This window comes from Schistocerca cancellata, chromosome 2 (assembly GCF_023864275.1).
Source record: "Schistocerca cancellata isolate TAMUIC-IGC-003103 chromosome 2, iqSchCanc2.1, whole genome shotgun sequence".
NCBI lineage: Eukaryota > Metazoa > Arthropoda > Insecta > Orthoptera > Acrididae > Schistocerca > Schistocerca cancellata.
The window spans coordinates 420,989,934-421,011,408 of NC_064627.1; the positions used below are offsets into that span (position 1 = coordinate 420,989,934).

The 21,475-nt window shown below is 44.4% G+C and overlaps 1 protein-coding gene across 1 annotated transcript in view; it reads right to left on the reverse strand.

Annotated features, from left to right (window-relative positions):
• LOC126154543 (serine protease nudel-like) overlaps window positions 1-21,475 on the reverse strand; it is a 191,535-nt gene that overhangs the window by 86,836 nt on the left and 83,224 nt on the right. The window contains exon 7 of the mRNA XM_049916151.1: window positions 5,777-5,907. Within this exon, the coding sequence (XP_049772108.1) occupies window positions 5,777-5,907 (131 nt within the window). The remainder of the gene's footprint in view (window positions 1-5,776; window positions 5,908-21,475) is intronic.

Here is a 21,475-nt window from a genome sequence, read left to right on the forward strand (position 1 = left end):
CACGTGCTTGGCAACTTAAACTCATTATATTTCCTATAAGTCTATCTTTTATTTATCTTGACTTTATTTTCATTCTACGATTAAATATTAGGAAAATAAATACATTTGTCTTTCTTGTAGGATCTACTGCTCTTGACAGTACTGAAAGAGATGACGATCATAACAAAAATTGAGTGTCACGATCATTATCTAAATGTGACACTGAACAACAGTCAATTCCAACTATAGCAGTCACTGTTCATTTTTCATTTGTGGCTAGTATATTTCAAGCTACTATAAGATGCCTTATGCAAATACAGGGTTTGTTCTCTCCTGTCATTGGCATTGGCAGTGGCATTTTAGGATCATTTATCACTAGACCATCCACACTATTAAAGAATATGCATGAAGACTGTCGGAAACATGTTAAAACCCATCTTCACTTACCTGCGTCAACTGCAGAAAAAGTTTTTCTTGAACATGTATCTGTGGACGTCCAACTGCAAAATACGCCGATGAAAACAGGCATATATTGCCATCGATTCTTTCTTGCATAGTTTATTTGCGGCACACATGCTACGTCTCTTAGATGAAAAAAGGCAAATGAAAATGTTTTATTAGATTTATTGAATTTAAGGAGTCACCTGAAAACGGCCGCAGCGGTGCTGTTTACCTACCCCTGAAAATACGAAATCCACACATGTAAGGTTTCATCAGAAAGTAACAGGAACTTTTATTTTTCTTAAAGAATATTTATTTACCCATCAACATCAACTTTGTCCCTTTCAAAGTAAACCCCCTTAGACATGACATGTAACAGCGCTTTTTCAAATTCTGGAACTCGCTTTCCATTATGGTGTTCAGCTCCTTCAGCAATTCTGTTTCTGTGCCATCAGTGGCGACAAAACCACATCCTTTCATGGTTCTCTTCAGCTTCTGCAATAGAGGGGGCCATGTACAGTAAATACGTTGGCTGAGGCAACAATTTTTTTTTTGTCAAAATATCGCAAACAAGCATTGAGGTGTGAGAGGAAGCGTTGTTGTGATGCAATTTTGACTAGTGGTTTTGCCACAAGTCTGCTCGTTTTCTTCGGCTTGCTTCGCGCTAACAGTGCTTAGCTACCAGGTAGGATCCCTTATCGACCGTACGACCGTAACTCCTGATGCACTGTCCCATTGTAATTGAAGAAAACAGTGAGAACAGCATTCACATGTAATCGAACTTGTCGAATTCTTTTGGTCTCGGCTCTTCAGACAGTTTCCATTGGGACGCTTGGGCCTTGGTTTCGACGTCATTCCCAATTCTTATGTTTCCAATCAGCTGTTATTACTTTCCTTAGAAGTTCTAGACCGTTGTCGACTTCATTCAGCATTTCCTGACCGATGTCTACGTGACATCGTTTTTGGTCGAAATTCAGCAGTTTTGGAACAAATTTCGCTGATAGATATTTCAAGCCGAAAACATTGCTTGGCATGAGCCGGAGTATATGTGGACATCTTCAGTAGCCACTTTGATAGTGATTCGGCGATTTTCCAGTGCCATTTTCTTCACTCCTTCCACATTGACATTAGTGACTGATGTCCAGGGCCTCGAGGGCGGTTGTTGGCTTCAACGTCCTCTCGACCTTCTTTGAAACGCTCATACCACTCGTAAACTCTTGTCTTAGTCATAGTAGGTTCGCCAAAAGCCGCAGTCAACCATTCGAATGCTGTGCTGCACTTTATACCACTTCTCAAGCAGAATTTAATGCAAATTTTTTGATCCATCTTTTTCGAAATTAAAAATGCGTCGAGCACTCGAAAAGACATACAGTATAATCTTTTCGACTTTCATCAACAAACTAAACATTCAAAACAGCTGAAAATGCAAATATACATCAGGAAAATGTGTGCCAACGAGACAAAAAAAAGTGGAAAATCGGGTATGTAAAGCCTCCGAAATTAAAAAATTCCCATTATTTTTTGATCACATCTCATATTATAAAAATGTGTGTATGAATGTCGCCATCTCCTCCTAAACCACTGGACTGATTTCGTTCAAACTTGGTACACATATCACTCACTGTCTGGAAATCACTGCTGAGGGGATAAGAACCACCTACCTATCAAAGAGGTGGGGATGAAAAAGCAGTGTAGCCCACAATGCCCAAATATCCATACTTTAATCATCCAGTCTCGGTGAATGAGAGCACATACAGCTTGCAAAAAACTTTGCACTTATTCGCGTTTTCTCGCTGACGGCTCTCGCAAAATGATGAAAGGATAAACGTTTTCGATAACTACATTTTCTTTGTTCAAACAGGAAAACTTGTGTATTACTAACAGTATTCGCGACATATTTTGTAGACAGTATTCATATATACTACTGAATGTACTGGATAAATTATACCACTGTACGGCATACAGTTCAAAAGATATGGCGTCATAAACACTGCAAGGCGTGAAAATCTGCCGCATCATGCAAGACGTTTAAATTTATTAATTCTTTACTATTAACTGTTCACAAAACATTTCGCAAACAGGAGATTCGTATACCACTGGAGTACTGTATCAACGTACAGCGTAAACATTGAGCTGTGTGAAAATGAAACAGCAGGGCGAAATTCGCTGGAGATACAGGTGAACTATGTGTAAAAATATGTGTGATATATGATTAATATAAGTGAAATATAACTGCCATAATGCGTACGTGGTCAAGACCATGGGTGAAAATCTCATCCTAAACACCTGGAACGATTTCACCCAAATTTGGTACACATATTAGTAACAATTTGGAAAGGAATACTGTGGGGGGAAGGGGGTTATGTAGTCTTTTTTGAAGGGCTGGTGTCTAGTATTCCTTCAAATCTGTTCTCATGACACCATCTCGTCAGTAGTCGTTGCACTATTATCAATTACACCGAAGACGCAAAGAAACTGGTACTCCTTCCTAATATTATGTAGGACCCCCGCGAGTACGTAGAAGTGTTGCAAAATAACGTGGCATGGACTCGACTAATGTCTGAAGTACTGCGGAGGGAATTGACACCATGAATCCTGTAGGGCTGTCCATAAATCCGTAAGAGTACGGGGGATGGAGATCTTTTCTGAACAGCACGTTGCAAGGCATCACAGATATGCACAATAATGTTCATGTTTGGGGAGTCTGGTGGCCAGCGGAACTTTTTAAACTCAGAAGACTTTCTGGAGCCACTCTGTAGCAATTCTAGACCTGTGGGGTGTCGCATTGTCCTGCTGGAATTGCCCAAGTCTATCGGAATGCACAATGCACATGAATGGATGCAGGTGATCAGACAAGATGCTTACGTATATGTCACCTATCAGAGTCGTATCTAGACGTATCAGAGGTCCCATATCATTCCAACTGCACACGCCCCACACCATTACAGAGCCTTCACTAGCTTGAACAGTCCCCTGCTGACATGCAGGGTCCACGGATTCATGAGCTTGTCTCCATACTCGTACACGTCTATCCGCTCGATACAATTTGAAACGAGACTCGTCCGACCAGGCAACATGTTTCTAGTCATCAACAGTCGAATGCCGGTGTTGACAGGCCCAGGTGAGGCGTAAAGCTTTGTGCCGTGCAGTCATCAAGGATACAGGACTGGACCATCGTCTTCGAAAGCCAATATGTTTTGTTGAACGGTTCGCACGCTGACACTTGTTGATGGCCCAGTATTGAAATCTATGGCAATTTGCAGAAGGGCTGCACTTCTGTCATGTTGAACGATTCTGTTCAGTCGTCGTTGGTCCCGTTCTTGCAGGATCTTTTTCCAGCCGCAGTGATGTCGAAAATTTGATGTTTTACCGGATTCCTGATATTCACGGTACACTCGTCAAATGGTCGTACGGGAAAATCTCCACTTCATCGCTACCTCGAAGATGCTGTGTCCCATCGCTCGTGCGCAGCCTATAACACCACGTTCAAACTCACTTAAATCCCGATAACCTGCCAATGTAGCAGCAGTAACCGATCAACAACTGCGCCAGACTCTTGTCGTCTCATACGGGCGTTGCCGACCGCAGCGCCCTGTTTTTAACATATCTCTGTATTTGAGTATGCATGCCTATACCAGTTTCTTTGGCGCTTCAGTGTATCTGTGCGATCGATCGGTATGATGTCAATGATGGGAATGTATCGACCTTTCTCAAGAGTCTGAAAGATAAGCTGTACTCGGACACTATCTGGACCTGTTGTGTATAATCTCTACCCTAAAACTTCCAGTTATGTTAAATGCATGTAATAGCCATCCTGTTTTTACCCAGTCTTCATGTGTAAGAACAGTTTTTTTGCATGCTTCAAATAAGTTCCAGTAAGGATGAAAGTTTAAGAAGATGTGCCACGGGCATGGAAATACTGGAGTATCAGTTTGGTAATGTTTGGCCACAGGGAGCGAACACTTTCCATTCAAGGCCGTGTACCACTGACTGTATTTTCCTAACAGAGGCAGCGGACCAGGACAAAACAATTAATAAAACAATAATAATCCTAAAACTACAATGTAATACTAATGATTTAGAGAATTTCACACTTTGTGAGTCCAATATTCAGCAGCCAGAACGGTATGGTCCTTTGCTACAAACAAGCCAAGGAGTTCGCTCAGACTACTGAAAACGAAGAAGTGTTCATAGTCCTGCCTTGCTCCACACTCTAGAATCATTGTCACTGACATCCCACTTCTTCAAATTAGTCTTGCAACTTGTCGTTATTTCTGTTCTCAACCTATTGAGAGTCTTCCCAAGTCTCGTATTTGAGATGGCAGCCTGGTGGTCAATAATCCTCCAGGAAACTTCGTTACCCACAGCACAGTTCGGCGAGTCTTTGCTGCAGTCGAAATTTGTGCCATCGTAAGGAGGAATCTTTTTTTGGATTTCAGTTGTGATGGACAAGCATGACTACCAAACAATGGATGCTTTGGATCTGTTTCTTGATTCTCCTATTCAGTCTCTGCTGCTACCTGTCTTCTTAGATCTGGAGGTGCTACTCGCATGGGTGGAAAGATCTTATTGATTGAAGTTAGTCTCAGGCACTCTGTGACTAAGCAGCTTGTCTCACGAAGAGACACATCAACATGATTATTATGTGCAGAGTTTCTCCACACTGGAGTAGTGTTTTCTGCAGCAGAGAAACACACATCAAGGCAGGATACGTGGAGGGCGCTGGGCGGAGCTCCTCACGTGGTGTTTGTCAATATGCAGCTGAGATCGTTCCTGGTGCATACCTTCTGTCATGTGTCCGTGCAGTATTATTTGTAAGTTAAGGTACAATACAGCTTGAACCTTAGGTGAGTGTGATGGACACAGCGATTTAAATTGCGCCCTTTCTAGGTGATGTTCAGCTATCTTCAAAAAATGGTTCAAATGGCTCTGAGCACTATGGGACTTAACTTCTGAGGTCATCAGTCCCCTAGAACTTAGAACTACTTAAACCTAACTAACCTAAGGACAGCACACACGTCCATGCCCGAGGCAGGATTCGAACCTGCTACCGTAGCGGTCGCGCGGTTCCAGACTGTAGCGCCTAGAACCGCTCGGCCACACCGGCCGGCCAGCTTTCTCCTTTCCTCCTTGTTGCGTACCTGAAATGCATACACTTGAGATCTGTCCATACTGGATTTCAAATGGTGTCGTCATAGTAGATAGTAAGTAGTTGGAATCTAATTCTTGTAATGTCGCTCCTCAAGCAGCGTCATCTGTGTCAGCTGCGTAGATGAGGCCCACGTTCCAGTGATGATTGGCTGACCAGTGGTATTTATGGTAGTGGTACATATGTTACATGTTGCCAGTGGCTGACCTGTGTTCTCTGTGATCCAGGAGAGGTAGGAGGCGACCCTGGTATAGGCGCCCGGTTCTCCGGGCCTGGCGCAGCCCTCGCCGTGGCTCACGACGCCGCCCACGTACCAGCGGCGAGGGTCCTCCGGGCTCCTGTGGGCGAAGGCAAGCTTACTAACCAGTGATACGTGCTCACTGCACAAACACTACTAGGCGCCAAAAATTTACACTTTCAATATACTCTCGGAAAAAAACGCTATTAGAAAAACAAATTTGTGCAACTGGTAAAGATATGAATAAAATTATGGTCATACATTAATGGGACCGTGGAGTTTCAGTAAGGTCCCGGAGCTGAGAGTGGGACAAGCACATTCCCTATTGTAATTGTTTGAGAGAAGCTTTCCAGTTCAAACGTCTTACAGCCAAGACAAACACTTCGGAAACTCTGGTTGACGTTGAAGCGGGAGGCGGATAGAGTTAATTTTAACCACCGGAAGAAAGGGCGAATATGCTCCTCTCCCCCTATGTCACTGCAGTACCACGTTGGCCATATTTCTATAGGCGTGGAGTGCTCATTATACACAGAGAACGCGTCATAAAGTTACATTAATGAAAAAATGCAAACTAAAAACATAGTCTTGTGACTTCAGAGCCCTAGCGATGACCCTACAGGCCTTGTCATGTGTTCACCACGTTAGTTAAAACTACACTACTGGCCATTAAAATTGCTACACCAAGAAGAAATGCAGATGATAAACGGGTATTCATTGGACAAATATATTATACTAGAACTGACATGTGATAACATTTTCACGCAATTTGGGTGCATAGATCCTGGGATATAAGTACCCAGACCAACCACCTCTGGCCGTAATAACGGCCTTGATACGCTTGGGTTCAAATGGTTCAAATGGCTCCGAGCACTATGGGACTCAACTTCTGAGGCCATCAGTCCCCTAGAACTTAGAACTACTTCAACCTAACTAACCTAAGGACATCACACACATCCATGCCCGAGGCAGGATTCGAGGCTGCGACCATAGCAGTCTTGCGGTTCCAGACTGTACCGCCTAGAACCGTACGGCCACTCCAGCCGGCGATACGCCTGGGCATTGAGTCAAACAGAGCTTGGATGGCGTGTAGAGGTACAGCTGCCCATGCAGCTTCAACACGATACCACAGTTCATCAAGAGTAATGACTGGCGTATTGTGACGACCCAGTTGCTCGGCCACTATTGACCAGACGTTTTCAGTTGGTAAGAGATCTGGAGAATGTACTGGCCAGGGCAGCAGTCGAACATTTTCTGTATCCAGAAAGGCCCGTACAGGACCTGCAACATGCGGTCGTGCATTATCCAGCTGAAATGTAAGGTTTCGCAGGAATCGAGTGAAGGGTAGAGCCACGGGTGGTAACACATCTGAAATGTAACGTCCACTGTTCAACGTGCCGTCAGTGCGAACAAGAGGTGACCGAGACGTGTAACCAATGGCACCCCATACCATCACGCCGGGTGATACAACAGTATGGCGATGACGAATACACGCTTCCAATGTGCGTTCACCGCGATGTCGCCAAACACGGATGCGACCATCATGATGCTGCAAACAGAACCTGAATTCATCCGAAAAAATGACGTTTTGCCATTCGTGCAACCAGGTTCGTCGTTGAGTACATCATCACAGGCGCTCCTGTCTGTGATGCAGCGTCAAGGTTAACCACAGTCATGGTCTTCGAGCTGATAGTCCATGCTGCTGCAAACGTCGTCGAATTGTTCGTGCAGATGGTTGTTGTCCTGCAAACGTCCCCATCTATTGACTCAGGGATCGAGACGTGGCTGCACGATCTGTTACAGCCATGCGGATAAGATGCCTGTCATCTCGACAGCTAGTGATACGAGACCGTTGGGATCCAGCACGGCATTCCGTATTACCCTCCTGAACCCACTGATTCCATATTCTGCTAACAGTCACTGGATCTCGACCATGTCGCGATACGATAAACCGCAATCGCGATACGCCGCAATCCGACCTTTATCAAAGTCGGAAACGTGATGGTACGCATTTCTCCTCCTTACACGAGGCATCACAACAACGTTTCACCAGGCAACGGCGGTCAACTGCTGTTTGTGTATGAGAAATCGGTTGGAAACTTTCCTCATGTCAGCACGTTGTAGGTGTTGCCACTGGCGCCAACCTTTTTTGAATGCTCTGAAAAGCTAATCATTTGCATATCGCAGCATCTTCTCCCTGTCGGTTAAATTTCGCGTCTGTAGCACGTCATCTTCGTGGTGTAGCAATTTTAATGGCCAGTACTGTAAAATTACGCCTCAGGCCGGATATTACACGCATATTTTACGTGCGTTAGTATGGTTACTTTGAACCTCTGGGTCTCGGTAATGGGCAACGATACGGTGCCGTCGAATATCGAGAGTGGTGCAAGAAGTACTGACCACCGCACACTGCACAGCAAAGCCATGTCACGAAGCGTCAGTGAGATGCTAGGAAGAAGCCGTGCCTCCCGTAGTTCCGAAGCGCCACCGCCGCGCCTCTGCCGTGCAACAGCGGCAGAGAGCAGTTCAGTTCAGTATCGGATCCTGTTCACTTCAAGGAAGTTCCTGTCTGAGTTACGTCGTTGTGCTACCTACTCGCCGTGATGGAGCCTGTAACAACCGTTAGAAGGTGCGTTTACACTCGTGCGCTGTGCGACTGTACTTACCCCACACCCGTGTGGGTTGCTTGCCTCTTCCTGAACACGTGCGTGCAAGTGATTCCATTCACACCTGTGTTTACGCCTGGCGCCTGCGCTTGAACTGTGACTATGCGCCAACACTATCAGAGCTGTGTCAACAAGTTTTCTCGTGACTGTAGTGAAGCCACAGTACGGCTATTCTGAATCTTTATCACTTCGCCACTCAGTGATCGTGGCTCACTTAGTGTGTTCTGAACTTTTAAGTCCACACGTGCAGTTTCTTAGCTACAGCCGAGCTTAACGAGCAAAGATAAGTTCTGTTGTAATTAATAAAGTATTTCTCATTCATAGTGTTCTAATGAACTGAATTATTACTAGCCACCTCAGTGTCCAAGAAGTCGGCCACAACAAGTAAAGTGACGCCGAAAATGCAGCTCACGATTATCTCACTGTGACCTATTGTGTAACTAACCCTCTCTTGTAGCAGGGCTCTACTTTTCTGTTTGTTTTTGTTGTTATATTGAGTGTTCACGAAGTCTCTTCCGGATGTGTCTTTAATGCAGGCTATACAATTGCAGGAACAAAGAATTGAACAATTATTACAAGCACTGCAAAGAATCGTGGCAGCACCATGACCGCCACCCCGGCCTGTTCAGTTGGAAACAGCTCAACAAACGGTTCAAGTGCCTAAATTCAGAGTGTCCCTGGCGCAAAGCTTAGACTGGCCATATTGTGTTGCACAGTTGACGGTGCATTTCAACGTCTACGGCATAACAGGTAACCACCGTATTTACCATTTTCTCTCCACCGTAGGCTCAATGTATTGCGGTTGTCAGTAAAACTGTTTCCAGATCGCCAACCTCGTGAGGTTCCTTACGACGAGTTACCTGACAAACTGTCAAATCATTTTAAATCACAAGTGCATGTAGTGGCCGCTCATTATAAGTTTTTCAGGTTAAAACAGCAGCCAGGACAGTCCTACAAACAGCGGGTAGCAAAAATTCGTGGCCTTACTAGACAATGTGTCTTTCAGTGTTCATATAGGTTAAATCACAGTGGCATTACGATGAGAGATATGATTAAACAGAACGTATCCGATTACTGTATTCGTGTTGCCATACTAAAGCACCCAAACCCATACCTCAGTACAGTATTGTCAGTTATTGAGTCACAGGACACTGTCGATATAACTAAGCATGATGTTCAATCACTTGTAATATCTGTTATCGAGAATAAGACAGTTCAGGGGCTGACAAACCCCCCCTTCCCCCCCTTCCGACTCAGGTCAGACGTCGCCAGACGTCTAGGTTATGTGCGAACCAGTCACATCGTCAGGCAGCGATGTAGCCCGCACAATCGCAGAGTCCTGCTCACGTTGCTTTCAAAAGCATGATAGGGCACAGCGCCTGTGCCACAAAGCCAAGTGTTTCGTATGTGGCAAACAAGACTATTTCTAGACTGTATGTTTAAGTATAGATGGTGTCAGCCAGCTTCCACATTCCATGTCATATGGCGATTCTAACGCGGTGTATGTTGTGTCTGCTGCGCAACGGTCCGCCGATCCTGTTGTTGTCTCGTCAAACTGCCAGGACACAAACTCTGAACTTATCAACAGGCTATCCAATAAGTTGAGTGTGTTCAACAAGTGTGTTAATTTCCGGTTAGGTACTGGTGCTACCGTTATGCTGTTCAATCGTACTACATAGCCCAAAGCTTCAGCAAGCACCCAACTCATTGACAGCATACAATGAACAACTTATTCCAGTGCGTTGGCGGTTTACTAGCCATATTCCGTGGTACTCCGGAAACAATGTTATTTCATGCATTGTGCTCTCGCGGGTCTACTAACATTTTTGGCGGGGATAACTTAGATCTTTTCCGATTTTCCATTCACGGGAACATGTTACAGATTAATTCATCTGGATTTCTTGCCAATATTAAAGCATTATGTGACAATTACAGTTCTCTATTTCGTGGTAGTTTAGGTGAGGCCCAAGGGTTCGAGGCCCATTGACACTGAAAAACAATGTACAACGCAAGTTTTTTTCTGCCCGTCCTGTCTTTTATGCAGAGTTGCAGTGGTTACAGGACAGTGACGTCATCAAACGACTGTCGGCTAGCCAAAGGGCGTCACTCTTGGTGGTTCTTACTGAACCGTGGGGTGGTTGCGACTATGTGCAGACTTTAAATCAACCATTAACCCACAAACTGTTGTTGATTCTTTTCCGTTGCCCTGCCCTGAAGATTTGATTGAGAAATTAGGCCAAGGTCATTTATTTCCAAAAACTGATCTCCAGGACGCCCATCTGAAGAGTGAAGATTTTTTGTCATCAATACACGAAAGTGATTATTCCATTTTCAGCGGTTACGTTTGGTAGCGCTTCTGCCCCAGCAATTTTCCAAGGGTACATTGAGCAACTGACGTCGCAAGTACCTTCTTGCTCTAACTACGAGTATTTAGATGTTATAGTTGTCTCTGGTCGTATGCTGCTAGAGGCATTGTTTTAACTGTTCTCCAAAGCGGGACTGATGTGTAACCATTCTAAATGTTCCTTCTTTCACGCTGAAATTGAGTAGCTTGGCCATGTGATTAGTGTGTACAGCATTCACCTGTCACATTCACACTTAATGGTCAGTCGCGATTTTTCTGCACTAACCAGTGCGTCATAATTGTAAACTGTAATGGGAAGCTAACCTATCATATCTGTTTTATCCCCACTGCTGCTCAGATTGCGGCTTCTCTACATCAGTTGCACAGCAAGGGCGTTTCGTTCGTATGGTCGGCTGAATGCTAGACCGCTTTCCAGCGGCTGAAAGACGCACTACTAAGTGATCGGTATGTGGTCGACATCGACCCCAGGAAGCCTGTCGTTCTTGCAGTAGACGCCTCATCTTATGGCACTGGTGCGGTGTTGTCACACTGAGTGGGCTCCAACGGCAGGTCAAATCATACATGAATTCTGAATTTTTACGTGATTTTTGCAGGAAACAGAGACTCGAAAGCGATTTTTAATTTCCGCGGTGAGGGGAGCGCTCTGGCGACTGCCTGCAGGAAGTCGTTGTCGCGGCAACGGCGCATGTTTGGACCTGGAACGTCAGATGCCGCCTAATTTAAATCGACTCTAGTGGGTAACAGGGATGGGTGTTATTTAGGGTAGCTGAGTCATATCTGTTAAGCAAGTAGTAACTTCCACGCTGGAGAATATTAAATTTAATAGCGTAGGTTTCGGCGACCGAAAGGTCAGTTTTCAATATTGATCTCGTTTTTTGATGGTAACAAGAGCTATTCAGTTTCTAGAACATTGCTTTTCTTCTTGCTGATAAAATTTCAGTAACTTTAAACAAATCAACTCTAATAGTAATTTACTCACTAAGACAAATAAATAAATAAATAAACGAAATAAAATAAAAATAAAAATGACGAACCACGAAGAAGTTATGCAAATTGGTCACAAATTGATATTCATACAGAATCGACGGAAAGTGCAAAATTGTAAATATATGAAGTTGGTATCTGCTCTTTTGGACATATCCGGTGACCATGCAGCTCGTTAGAATGAAATTATAATGAAATGAATACCCCTAGCTGTATACAGGCGTTGATATATATAGTTAAGGCTCACCGACCCTTTGACCATCTTCTTCTGTGCGGATGCACACACAGTGCCCGAACTCTTACCGGAAGCGGCAAAAAGCCGCGAGTAATGAGTATAAGGGGCAGGGGTTCTATGAATATAGTGTGGGACAAGTTGGGAATGGAGGTCTCGCGGGAGGCGTGCCAGTGATAAGTCCCTGCAGTCGCAATATCCTCTGTCCCCTCGGTGGCTCAGATGGGTAGAACGTCTGCCATGTAAGCAAGAGATCCCGGGTTCGAGTCCCGGTAGGGACACACGTTTTCAATTGTCCCCAAACGAAAGACAAACAAAGGTGATTACAGTACCTCTGTGAGGTCTGACACGTAAAGAACCAACGTATTCCCAGAGACTGTGCTCTAAAGAGCCACCACTAGCGTCAGTAATATCTAGCAATCTGCCCTGCAACGATTGCTTCACATGTTTTAGCATTCGAGCAGAAATTGCAGAGCAGGCAGCAGTAATACGCCGTGTCATAATTAGCATCTGTATTGTTTGTAGAGGTTGAAGTAGTTGAAGATGTTGACGTCTATTGGAATGTTGCGATGTCTGTCGGCGTACATGATACACGAACGAACAGCATAAACCATGAGTATATCTGCTTTTTCGCATTGCCAAATATGTCCCAAACACATTCTGCTACGTCCTCTCTCATAAAATATATGGCAGGACAGTTTCAATACAATCGCATAATGTAAACAAACATAATGTCGTCGCCAAGCATCTAAGCAATAGGACGGAATCAGTTTACAATGTTCACAATACGATAACTCGTAAACTACTTGCGCTAACTTCCTGCAACAAGCAAAATTGACATTCTCATTTACACCAGTTTTAGGATTTTGCTGTCACTAGGCACTGTACCATTTTAAACTTTGTAACTGTTGCAACAATTGCACTTATGTCAGCTTCACAAAATCTGTGTATTGGCTACAAATACGCGCCCTTGCCTGCAATTCCATCCTGTGAAAACCGCATATCGATAGTGCCTTCTGTGAGATAACAGGAGGCAGTGTCGCATGATAATACATATCACACCTGTGGCACCGTTTGCTGAACATGTGTATTGAGGAGAATTTCATCAGGAATTTTCCGACGGGAGAGAAAACTGATTTGGAAAAATAACTGCCAAGACAAGTCTCCCAGAATGAAAAAGTTAGTTCTGCATTAATCCTTATAAGATTTGACTGTATGTTTTGAACGAGAAGTTAGTAATTAATACTAAAAACAAAAATACAACTTGAATAACGCAGTGTGGAGATGGAAGGTGTAAATATAATAAGACTCTTGATTAGTGTGTGGATTCCGCTGATGTAATAATCTCAAAACTGAATATCCACATCTACATCCATACCCCGCAAGCCACCTGACGGTGTGTGGCGGAGGGTACTTCTATCGGTTCTCTCTTCTCTTCCAGTCTGGTATTGTTCGTGGAAACAAGGATTGTTGGTATGCCTCTGTGTGGGCTCTAATCTCTCTGATTTTATCCTCATGGTCTCTTCGCGAGATATACGTAGGAGGGAGCAATATACTGCTTGACTCCTCTGTGAAGGTATGTTCTCGAAAGTTCAACAAAAGCCCGTACCGAGCTACTGAGCGTCTCTCCTGCAGAGTCTTCCACTGGAGTTTATCTATCATCTCCGTAGCGCTTTCGCGATTACTAAATGATCCTGTAACGTAGCGCGCTGCTCTCCGTTGGATCTCCTCTATCTCTTCTATCAACCCCATCTGGTACGGATCACACACTGGTGAGCAATATTCAAGCAGTGGGCGAACAAGCGTACTGTAACCTACTTCCTTTGTTTTCGGATTGCATTTCCTTATGATTCTTCCAATGAATCTGTCTGGCATCTGCTTTACCGACGATCAACTTTATATGATCATTCCATTTTAAATCACTTCTAATGTCTGCTCCCAGATATTTTATGGAATTAACTGTTTCCAGTTGCTGACCTGCTATATTGTAGCTAAATGATAAAGGATCCTGCTTTCTATGTATTCGCAGCACATTACACTTGTCTACATTGAGATTGAATTGCCATTCCCTGCACCATGCGTCAATTCGTTGCAGATCCTCCTGCATTTCAGTACAATTTTCCATTGTTGCAACCTCTCGATATACTACACCATCATCCGCAAAAAGCCTCAGTGAACTTCCGATGTTATCCACAAGGTCATTTATGTATATTGTGAATAGCAACGGTCCTACGACACTCCCCTGCGGCACACCTGAAATCACTCTTACTTCGGTTCTTTCCGTCGAGAATGACATGCTGCGTTCTGTTATCTAGGAACTCTTCAATCCAATCACACAACTGTTCTGATAGTCCATATGCTCTTACTTTGTTCATTAAACGACTGTGGGGAACTGTATCGAACGCCTTGCGGAAATCAAGGAACACGGCATTTTATAACACTTATTAATGAAAGAATATTTTAGTATTTGTCATGAATAATTTTAATGAATATGATATAAACGTTAAATATAAATTACTATTTGTGACCAAATGTTGTTGGTCACAGACGGACTTTGACTAAGGTAGTTGGTCACGTGACTCGCCGAGCTGAGAGCTCGCAGAGGTGTTGTCGGGATCTTTCGCTGGTGGACGCCGATCTGGTAAGGTCATTTAGACGGCGAAGTACTGCTCGGATATGTGAGCTAAGTAAGACATTTTGGGAGTCTGTTTTAACGTTATAACTGAAATATGTTTCAGTGCTTCTGAAATACCAGTAGTCAGCTGTCTTTTGAGCAATAAGCAAGGTTTTTTCGTACATAATTTGCCTGCAAACTGCTTTTCATGCTCTGGTAGACACGTGGCCAATGCAGCATGTTCTTGGAATAATATCGTGTTGATGAATCTTCTGTTGACTCACCGCTCGAATGTTAACTGCTGTCATTGTATCAAGTGTTTCAAAAGCGTTAACATGTTTGTCTTCATAATTCAATGACTGTGATTCATTGACCACTTCATAAACTAAAACGTGCACGTAAGGGCGTAAATACAACGGTGGACAAGCGTTCCCCTTAGCAGACGAGCCATCTGCTAATTTTAGAATGCTCACTTGCCCATTCGGGGGGAAAGTAGTTTTGGTTCCTGTTATTGTAGTGCGATAGGTTCGACACGTGTTTATTAGTGTACGCTATTTCCCCTCTATGTTGCACTTCCATGTCCAAACATACGCTGTGCAAGTGTCAGGCGATTCACCCTCTATACGCAAATGTCAGCATTTGAGAGAAGACGTATAGTTGGGCTCAAAGGAGCGGCTGGAATAATTGTGAATCGCTCGCCATTTGAATAGGAGCGATGCCGCTATTCGACTATGTTGGCATGAATGGGTGAACCATGGTCGAACATAGCGTCAAGAAGGAAGTGGTCGACCTAGAGAGACGACAGAACCTGAGGACCGTGCAGTCGTCAGAGAGGCACTCAGAGCCACGGATTCATCATTATCATATTATCATCTATCCGACGTGCAACTGGTGCTTCAGTGACCACAAAGACCATTAACAGACGGCTCACAGAAAGGCGGCTGACGTCACGTCACCTCTTGCGCCGACCTCCATTGGCCTCTGTACACTATCAAGCCCATTTGTTGTGGTTTCGGGCACATTCGGGCTGGAATCTCATTGACTGTAGTAGAATTGTCTCCAGTGATGAGTCTCGCTTCGAATTGACCCCTGATGACCAGCGAAGACGTGTGTGGAGATGCCCCAGACAGCAGTGGGGCACTAAGCTGACTGTCCCCGGCCATACGGCCCGACAACCAGAAGTGATGCCACTTCACTTGATAGCAAGGCCCCTTTGGTTGTCATCCGCTGCACCCTTACGGTACAGCGGTGCGTCGACGATATTATACACTCGTTTTGTTGCCCTTCATGGCAAGCCATCCTTGGCTTGCATTTCAGAGTGATAATTCCCGGCAGCACATGGTGAGATTTTCTACTGCTTGTCTTCGTGTTTACCAACCCCTACCTTGGCCAACAAGGTCATCGGATGTCTCCCCAAGTAAGAGCATATGAAGTTATGAACGGGGTCCTCCAACCAGATTGGGATTTTGCCGATTAACGAGCCAATTGGACAGAATTTGGCGCACTATCGCTCAATAGGGCATCTAACAGCTCTATCAATCACTGCCAAGCCGAATAACTGCTTGCATAAGGGCTACAACACAAATGCGTTATTGACTTGCTCAATTTGTGAAGCTATTTTTCTGAAATTGTAATCATTTGTTTGGCTGTACATGTACATCACGTCTACCGATTTCCGTTCCATTCTGATCTTTTTTTGTGATTATACTAGAGGAAAATGAAGTAGAGGAATTTTACAATGTATTTACTGTGTAGGTGCATGTGGTTGTCAACAATGAGTAAAACGCATAAATCTAGTTATTTCTGCGCTATTTTTCGGCAAGAGACGAAAGTAAAAAATTTGCACAGTGCGCTGTTTGTGGCCAACCATTATGTTTTACCTCACAGTTTAAGCACGGAAAGCGATCGAAGGAAATGGCGTTGAGAGCAGATGCACCGGAGAAACAAGTGACAGTGCTGACATAAAAGATGACTGATCGTGGAATAAAAATTCAAAGTTGTATAAACCAGCGGTGTGCAAATTGCGCCAGTAGGAACACAGATGCTACTTGTAGATGCAACACAACTTCCAAAGGCGAAAACCGAATGTCGTAAACGTGTTAAAGCCTTAATCAACTTTGCAAGTCCTGTCAGATATCGGTTTCCCGATCGTCAGTTGTTATACAGGGTGTTACGAAAAGGTACGGCCAAACTTTCAGGAAACATTCCTTACTTTCCACGTTAGAGCTCATTTTATTACTTCTCTTCAAATCACATTAATCATGGAATGGAAACACACAGCAACAGAACGTACCAGCGTGACTTCAAACACTTTGTTACAGGAAATGTTCAAAATGTCCTCTGTTAGCGAGGATACATGCATCCACCCTCCGTCGCATGGAATCCCTGATGCGCTGATGCAGCCCTGGAGAATGGCGTATTGTATCACAGCCGTCCACAATACGAGCACGAAGAGTCTCTACATTTGGTACCGGGGTTGCGTAGACAAGAGCTTTCAAATGCCCCCATAAATGGAAGTCAAGAGGGTTGAGGTCAGGAGAGCGTGGAGGTCATGGAATTGGTCCGCCTCTACCAATCCATCGGTCACCGAACCTGTTGTTGAGAAGCGTACCAACACTTCGACTGAAATGTGCAGGAGCTCCATCGTGCATGAACCACATGTTGTGTCGTACTTATAAACGCACATGTTCTAGCAGCACAGGTAGAGTATCCCGTATGAAATCATGGAAAATAAGCGTTTTCGGACACATGTCCACATAACATCTTTTCTTTATTTGTGTGTGAGGAATGTTTCCTGAAAGTTTGGCCGTACCTTTCTGTAACACCCTGTATATGTATGGCTGCTGAAATCAGCTATTTTAATTTTCGATGTACTCAGCACGATGGATGTTTCTGTTCAGCTAAATAGAGAACGTAGATAACTTCTGGCCCAGTCTAATATTTCTATCTCTTCTTCGCTGCACAAAAAGTCGCTCCGATCATTTCAAAACAAGACGTAACCAAAAAACTATAGCACGTTTGAAAATATATAGCTCTTACATAGGACCGAACACGAATTGTTGAAGAGGAAATCCGGCAGCCACAACTGCATTTCCAGAATTGTTATTGGTGTGTTTACTTGATCAAACTGAAGTAGTATTGGAAAATCGTTCGAGGTAACAAAATTTGGGGGTCGGCTTGGAAAAATAGTACCGAGCAGAATGAGATTCAAGCATCTACTTTTTTCTTCTTTGAGCTGAAGTGCTCACAAGAAGTGTCCCATTGACAGCATGGACAAATGGGTTATTAGGCAGTAAGTTATGCAATAATATGATCAATTCAGAGGAATAGTATCTTTGCGAAAACTTCAGAGATCTTTGCCGTACAAACGTGAACTTCAAGGCTAGCAAAGAAATGCTGAGAAAAATTGTTGTCTCAGTAGGATTCAGTTTTAAAAGGTGACAATAAACGAATCGTCGTAACCTGCTAGTCCAAAAAAATTCGAGGCTGAATGCACAGAAAGTTCACACAATCATCTCATAGGTTATGTCCTTAAAGGATTGACTCGTCGTGTGGATTTCTGCACTTTATTGTTTTGTGGCAGATTCGCATTGATAATCATCAAGTCTCGTCAACCGTGATGATTTTTTAGGGAAGAATTGTCCGCGCCTTGCATTTCAATCAAGTCGCGTAGGCGTCCACGTATCTTTGTTTCTGTTCAGGAGTCGAGAATTGTCCGCGCCTTGCATTTCAATCAAGTCGCGTAGGCGTCCACGTATCTTTGTTTCTGTTCAGGAGTCGAGGTGTGCGGTACAATTTTTGCAGACACTTTTATCTTCTTCAAAACATTCTGGAGAACGTCTTGAAGAGTTGATTTAGAGATGCTAGATGCTGCTCTATTGCGCTTTGTGACACTGCAACGCTGACAAACTACGTTCGCACGTCTACTACTTAACACTACTTGCTCGCAGTTGGCTGGTGGAATAATCTATTGTTTACAATTGCTAGTTCAAGCTGCCACTGAAACGTCTGGGCTGACGTCGCTTGTACGTCAGGAATAAAATTAGTCGCGGAACTTTTTGGACAGACTGTGTATGTCGACGGGACGACATAATTTTGTAAAAAGGTATATTACATTAGTTTTCTTATGAAAAATGGAATCTCAGAACTGAAGCGGCAGTTAGTTTATTTAAACACATTGCACTGTGAACAAACGTTGTTTATAGGGCGTAGGCACGACAGTGCTACCACCCTGGTTAGGTCTTCAGTTCGCAATATCGGGTGATAACTAACGTTATTTATAGGCGTCTCTGTATCTGTGGTCAGGCAGATGCTTTAAACTGTAATAAAGAGTCCTTTTAAGCATTCATCCACTTTTCGTGTTTCGTAAATGTCAACGTGATTCACGGCGTACGTGAAATGTACTAGATGCACCACCTAAAAAACTCTGAATCACCCAGAAGGGGATTAGGAAACGAAATGAAACTTCAGGGACTCAGAGGCGTGAGATGATATTCCAGTGTTACAAAATCGAGTCAAGTTTCTAAATTGCCAATACGACGTTGTACCCCCTCCGGCTTGTATGCATGCACTGATTTAGTTTGAAGGGGAGTCATGAGACCGTTGTATTTTCTTCTTAGGCGAGCTAGCCTACAACTGCTGCAAATGGTGGTTGATATCCTGGTTATTGACGGTAAAATGAAGTTGACGACTGAGCTGGTCCCACACTTTCTGTCAGGGCAGATGTGGAGGTCTTGCCGGCCACGACAGTACCCCAACGTCATGCAGACAATTAGTAGAGACACGAGCAACGTCCTGTCGAAAAAATTCACCATAATGAAGCAACCTGAGAGTAACACATGAGTGCGCAATGTGTCAGTGATGTGCTTGTGTGACGTCAGAGTTCCCTCAATACCAGCGATGACCTGCAATCATACCCCATAGTTCCCCCAAGCCATTGCACCAGGAGTAAAATCGCTTTGACTCTCCAAAACAGTCGAAGAATGGGACCTATTCCTATATCGCCGCCATACTCGCTGACAATAGTCATCCAGGGTAGTGCAGAACCGCGGTTCATCGCTTAACACAACGTGACGCCAATGATCAACAGCTAGTGCTTCCCGGACACAGTATCACTTTAAAACGCAACCTTTTTGTGTTGTGGTATTAACAGTGGCCTCCGCATGGGGACAGTAATTCCCTAGTCCGGCTGCTGCTAGAGACCTTACCAATGGTGCGGGATGATAGAAAGTGTTTCAAGAGTCCATGACTTGTTCTAAGATGGCAGGCGCACATATGAAGGGGCGCAATGTGCTTGGTACACAATATGACAATCATTGTGCCGATCAGATGTGGTCGAACGGAATCTTCGCGAATATATGCCCTCGCGTTCCCATACAGTCAAACATCGGTCTACTATCACGTCTGAATGCCCCAAATATCTCGGTATTCCAGGATTCAAAAATGGTTCAAATGGCTCTGAGCACTATGAGACTTAACTTCTGAGGTCATCAGTCCCCTAGACTTAGAACTACTTAAACCTAACTAACCTAAGGACATCACACACATCCATGTCCGAGGCAGGATTCGAACCTGCTACCGTAGCGGTCGCGCGGTTCCAGACTGTAGCGCCTAGAACCGATCGGCCACTCCGATCGGATTCCAGGATTCCACCAGACGACCAAACGGAGATACACAAAGTGGACAGTTTCAAACTCTGTCAGATGCCAATAAAGCTGCCTCCCCCGAGTACACTGCAGCGCCGCGTCCTTCACAGTGATCGCTATACGCCTGAAGCTGTTCACAACCGCTGTGTAGCCTATCCAGCCTGGCAACAACAGTAATCTCGAACAACACTAATGCACTCCCGTGACAGAGAGTTGCAACTCTAATCGTTTATAAAACTCGCAGATGGTGTGTACATGTACGAAGTTTCACTGGCATCCGATCTTATCTTCTGGCCGTTTCACTTTTTTTGTCAGGTACCGTAATTAACAGTTGTCTGGAATCTACGAGGGGAACTTAGTAGATAATGCAATACTTTTTTTTTCCTCGGCCAATTTTGGTTGAAAAAAATTTGGAATTTGTTGGGGGACATCGTCGAATAATCCCGCTTCAACTCTATCATCTCAGGAAGTTCCGATAGGTGGCGGCACTAAACGTATTCTTCAAAATGTCGCCCGTAACGGGGGTGCGTTCCAAGCAAAGATTTGTGGTTGAGTTTCTTTTGGCAGAAAACCAGATCATTGGAGATATTAACAGGTTGAGATTTTCACTCTGCAGCGGAGGGTGCGCTGATATGAAACTTCCTGGCAGATTAAAACTTTAATCTGCCAGGAAGTTTCATATCAGCGCACACTCCGCTGCAGAGTGAAAATCTCATTCTGGAAACATCCCCCAGGCTGTGGCTAAGCCATGTCTCCGCAGTATCCTTTCTTTCAGGAGTGCTAGTTCTGCATGGTTCGCAGGAGAGCTTCTGTTAAGTTTGGAAGGTAGGAGACGAGGTACTGGCAGAAGTAAAGCTGTGAGGACGGGGCGTGCGTCGTGCTTGGGTAGCTCAGTTGGTAGAGCACTTCCCCGCGAAAGGCAAAGGTCTCGAGTTCGAGTCTCGGTCGGGCACAAAGTTTTAATCTGCCAGGAAGTTTCATATTAACAGGTGCTTGCAGAATGTCTGTGGAGGTCTGGCAGTGAGCAAAAGTACGGTGAGTCGTTGGGCGACGCGTCTGTCATCATAACGTCGCGAAAACTGTCCGATCTCCCTCATGCCGGCCGGCTGCACACAGGTCTGACTCCTCGTTGCCACAAAAGTGGAAACGAAGTTCTCCTTCTCCA